Here is a 4767-nt window from a genome sequence, read left to right on the forward strand (position 1 = left end):
GGGGCCTTCCGTCGGTTTCTCTGAGTGTATTGCGGCTCGTTGAAGGATTTTTCTGGGCTTAACTGGAGAAATATGAACTTACAATAGGAGAAAAGTGGAAAACATCCCCAAGAGAACGCAGTCGAGGGCGGATCGCTGCAGAAAGACACAAGGAGACCTCTTTCGACAAAACCGCCACCGCCGCTGCCGATAGCCTCCCTGTGCTTTTTGCTGCAGCCGCCCCCGGGGCCCAACGCATTGACTCTTATTGGCTCAATTTTTGTCATTTATGTTATTTGTTCCATGGCAGACACTTTGGGGCCTTTCGTTATTGCGTTTAGCCGTTGGCATGCCTTCGGGCTGCCTAGGAATGTGCACCTGCGCCTTAGGCTCGCGATTCATCGAGTGTTTTGGAAAAATTTAGCGTTGTCACACGCACGAGGAGTGCACTGCATGAGTTTGACCTCAATTAGAGCAAAATTTACAGTTTTACTAGCTCAAAACGCACATACACGCATACGTGCAACCGCTGCAACAACACAGGCAGTCAGAGAAAGGAGCGGAAACGCGCTGCACTGCGCTGCACATTTCTTCACGCCTCCTCAACCGGTACAGAACTTGCATTAACTTACTCTACAATAAGCATGTTTTAGAGAGGATATTTATTACCCCCAAGTTCACCGGAACCCGTTAGAAAAACACACGCATGACGGGAAAACGTGGCGTGTGGCGGAGGGTTGCTGCTTATGCGCGGGCAGAAAAACACTGTGCGCAGGCTGTATTGGTTCACTGCCTGTTGTTCGTCTTTATTTCAGTCAGAGCAGCAGAATGCAATTAAACGACAGAGCAGGAGAAAGATAAGTGACTTTAGCTACTTTTTCGTGTTGACGCAGCTGCTGCAAAAAGGAACGTGAGGGGCGGCAGCAGCAGCCCCTGTTGGCGTGGCCCCACAAATTGCCCTCAGGCTCGTTGGTGGTTTAGGTGTGTCTGTTTGGCGGCGGCGTCTTCTTCCTTTTTTCTTCTCTTTGCTTATTTGGGTTTGATTTCCTTTGGGGGGTTCCATTTGTTCTTATGCAGTAGCCGTGCGCTGAGCCCAGCGCAGCGCGACGGCCCCTTCGTCACGCCCCGACGGCAGTCAGTGCTTCGGCATCCCACTTTGGGGTTTGTTGCGGCACTGAGGATCTGAGTTATATTATATTGGCGTTCTTTCTATCTGCAGACAAGGCAGGTGGCCGTCTGTAGTTGAAAATGACATAACGTGGCTGCTCCTCTGCGGCCACGCGCCCCTCCTCCCTCTTCCCCGTTCCCCCGTCCCCCCTTTTCTTTCCTCTGCGGTTCCTCCAGCGAAGCATTCCTGCCCATGCGCGCGGCTTCTTTGTGTGGGGTGTGAGCGATTTGCAACCGTGTGAGGGAGGAGGGAAGAGAAGCGGGGCGTCGGAAACCATGGCGGGCTGCTCCTGCCGCCCGCTAGCGGCTCGGGCCTTGGGCCCCTTATCTCCAGTCCGTCTCTGGCGCTACGGCCAGACTGTGCACGGGACACTCGGCCTGAAGCTATCAATAATGCTGGTGAGTGTTTTTTTTGGCTTGAAGGGGGTTCTGGACTCGCTGACGATCGAGGCGCTACTCCCTCTCTTTCGAGAACTAAACTATGACGGCGTGGCGTATCAGCGCACCCTGGCGATGGCGCTCACGCCGTATGCCCTCAAGGGGTTTATAGGCAGCGTGAGCGACTACTTCCCCATTGCGGGGTACCACAAGAAGTACTACATGTTGGGCTCGAACCTGGTGGGCTTGGGTTGCGCCGTGGCGTTGGTGACGCTACCCGCGCGGGTAACGAGCAGCAGCATTATGTACGTGGGGTTGTTGTATTGCGGCATTCACCTGCACATCTCAACAGCAGACCTGCTCTGTGAGGGCGTCTACTGCAAGGTGGTGCAAGCCCATCCAGCGGTGGGTGCAAAGCTCGTTGCCTTTCTCTCCTTCTGTAACTCCACAGGCCACTTGGTGGGCAAGACGCTGGTGGGCCCCATCAGCGACGCCTTTGGAACGGCACCTCTTTTGTACATGACGGTGCCGCTGGTGCTGCAGACGCTCGCACCGATCCTCTTCAACTTCTTGGGGGAGAGCAAGGCAGAGGCTCGGGAGATGGGCAGCGCCCTGACGCGAGACAGAAGCCATCGCGGTGTCTTTACAGTTGCAGTTCTCACATCTGTCAGCGCATGCGTTGCGCTCGTGCTCACGCTGCAGACGTGGAGGGGCTGGGCTGTTGTGTTCACTGTCTTTGTCGTGGTGCTGCTGGGGGGCGCCTCCTGTTACTTGCTGTCGAGCCGGCTTGCTCTGTGCGCAATGTTTTTCTTCGCGGATCGGGTGTTGCATTTGACGATATCGGGAGCTGTGAACTTTTATTATATTGCGCCTCCGTCTTGCGTTCCCGATGGACCCAACTTTGACTACACATACTTCTGTACGTACACCGCACTGGTGGGGGCGATAGGCTGCTGGTTCGGCATCTACGCCTTTCAAAAATGGTTTAAGGGCTGGAGCGCCCGCACTATATTTTGGCTGACCAACACAGTGCGGATTCTGGCGGCCTTATTTGACTATGTTATCATCCGGCGGTTGAATATCCGCATCGGCATTCCCGACAAAGTTATGTTCATGCTGGGGGATGCAATCGTATACCATTTGCTGCTCACTTTGTCGTGCATGACCAGCTCGCTCACGGTTGCTCGTTCGTGTCCTCCCAAGCTCGAGTCCACGGTATATGCAATCGTTTCGGGAGTGACAAACCTTGGCAGCACGTGCAGCAAGATGCTTGGGGCTGTAGCCATCGAGATAGCCGGGATTCAAATGAAGGAGACGGCGCCTGGAGGCTGCGACTTTCACACGCTACCCAACTTAATCCTTGTCTCGCAGTGTCTTCTGCCGTGCGCATGCATACCTCTGGCTTACTTCATGCTTCCGAAGGAGCCCCTCAACTCCGCTGTGCCGCCGCAGCAGCGCAGACGCAGCAAAACCGTCTCCAAAGGCAGTAACACCGACCAGAGCAAGACGCCATGCAACGCACCCCAAGGCAGCCCCACTGCAGAGCCACCCTGCGATGCTGCTTCGGAGACACTGGCGCTGCACGAGTCGGTGGGGGAGAAAGAGGAAATGGCGGTGGTGGCCGGCGACGCGGGCTCAAGGCCCCGTATCGTTGAAGTCTAATAGACGCACAGCAGACACAAACAAAGCGAGGCAACAACAAGTGGGTCTAGCGGATGATGAACGCAGGATCCCCTTGTGCTTTTCTTGTTGCGTTTGAATGTTCCCATGCTCTACTGTTTCCTCTATTCGAGTTTGTCGCAGCTGCGGCCCATGCATTCCAGGGCCCCTTATTTTGTGGGCAGAGGACACGGGAGAAAGGAGAGAACAAGGGATGGCGATACCCTGGCCGTCAACAACAAAAGCAGCAGGATGGAATGACTGTGTTCGGGCGCTCCACTTGGGGCTGGCCCCTTGTCTGTCTTCTTCGCGCCCCTGGCTGCCGTCTTGGATGGTTTGACTTCGGCGCTGCCTTCCGCTTGATCCGCTTTGGGGGTTCATTGCCCTTGTACCGCTTATTTCGCTGCGATGAGGACTTCTTTATTTTCTGTTCATGTGGCGGATATATATTTTCTTGAATCAATGGGGCTCGGACGTGTCAACTGGGCTGCGCTTTCGCACAAGGGCAGTTGCATGCTGCTCTCACCCGTGTTAGGGTGTATCTGGTAGACGTGCGAGGCGGCAGTATTGGTGGCGCATTCAGATGAATTGCACCGGGATTTCTTTATATGATGCATCCTCAGTATTTCTTAAAAGCTCTAAGGATGACGGAACTTTTCCTTTAAATCTGGCGTTAGACACCTCGCGTCCCCTCTTAGCTGACACTATACAAGTACATCAGAGGCCAGCAACGTGAAGTCGACTCTGTGAGAGCACTCGACCCACATGTCTGCCTACAGCTGAACACTGAGAATGCGCGTGCTTTTAAGATGTCTGTAAATGAGCAAAAGCGCGTCACGTCGTGATCGTCACCACAGGAAGTCCGACGGAGTGGAGGCCAGAAAGACGGTAGGTCGGCGGCGTGTGAGGAAGTCGGCAAATAATCTATTGTCAAGCAATGGGGGATAAGTACGTCGATAATACCTGAACGCACTTCCTTTCGGTCTGAACCGAAAGAGGAATGCGTCAGTGGTGAAAATTCAGGTGTTGTGATGATCCGGCGGTGGATAGGACTGTTCATTTATTGTAAATTAGCTTCTTTTTTGTTCACATATAGTGCGCAGCACCACACAAATATATAGAAGTTATGAGAACTGATGGGGAACTTACTCAAGGGGGAATTGAGGGCCCTACCCGTCTCACGTTGTTGCAGGGCTACAGTGTTGTATGCACCCAATGCGCCAATATCTAGTATAGTATAGTATATATATATATATATATATATATATATATATATATATATATATATATATATATATTAAATGCACTACTTATAAATACAGTCTATATATATAGTAAAGCTTGCTCTTTGCCGTGAACAACATGAACTTCTGACGACTTGTTCTTAGCAACGCACGCCAAGGCAACTCGAAACAGCTTGTTTCCGGTAACTCGGGTTGCCTGCTCAAGCTAGAGGGAATGAGCAAGTAGTTACACGAGCTGCTGCGAATCGTACGGTTCCGCAAGAAGAAGTGACTAGGGGACTATCCAAGACTCCAGCCACCGTTTTCCATCTCTTCGCACACCGGCGCTAGTGTAACGGCG

General features: G+C 52.9%; 1 protein-coding gene across 1 annotated transcript; it reads left to right on the forward strand.

Annotated features, from left to right (window-relative positions):
- Positions 1-1422: 1422 nt before the first annotated feature.
- Positions 1423-3186, forward strand: EMH_0029520 (BT1 transmembrane domain-containing protein, putative; the record flags this gene model as incomplete). The annotated part of the gene is made up of 1 exon (XM_013494311.1): positions 1423-3186. The coding sequence occupies one exon, from the start codon at positions 1423-1425 to the stop codon at positions 3184-3186; it is 1764 nt and encodes a 587-aa protein (XP_013349765.1).
- Positions 3187-4767: the final 1581 nt, after the last annotated feature.

This window comes from Eimeria mitis, genomic scaffold, assembly GCF_000499745.2.
Source record: "Eimeria mitis Houghton genomic scaffold, Emh_scaff1104, whole genome shotgun sequence".
NCBI classification, from domain to species: domain Eukaryota; phylum Apicomplexa; class Conoidasida; order Eucoccidiorida; family Eimeriidae; genus Eimeria; species Eimeria mitis.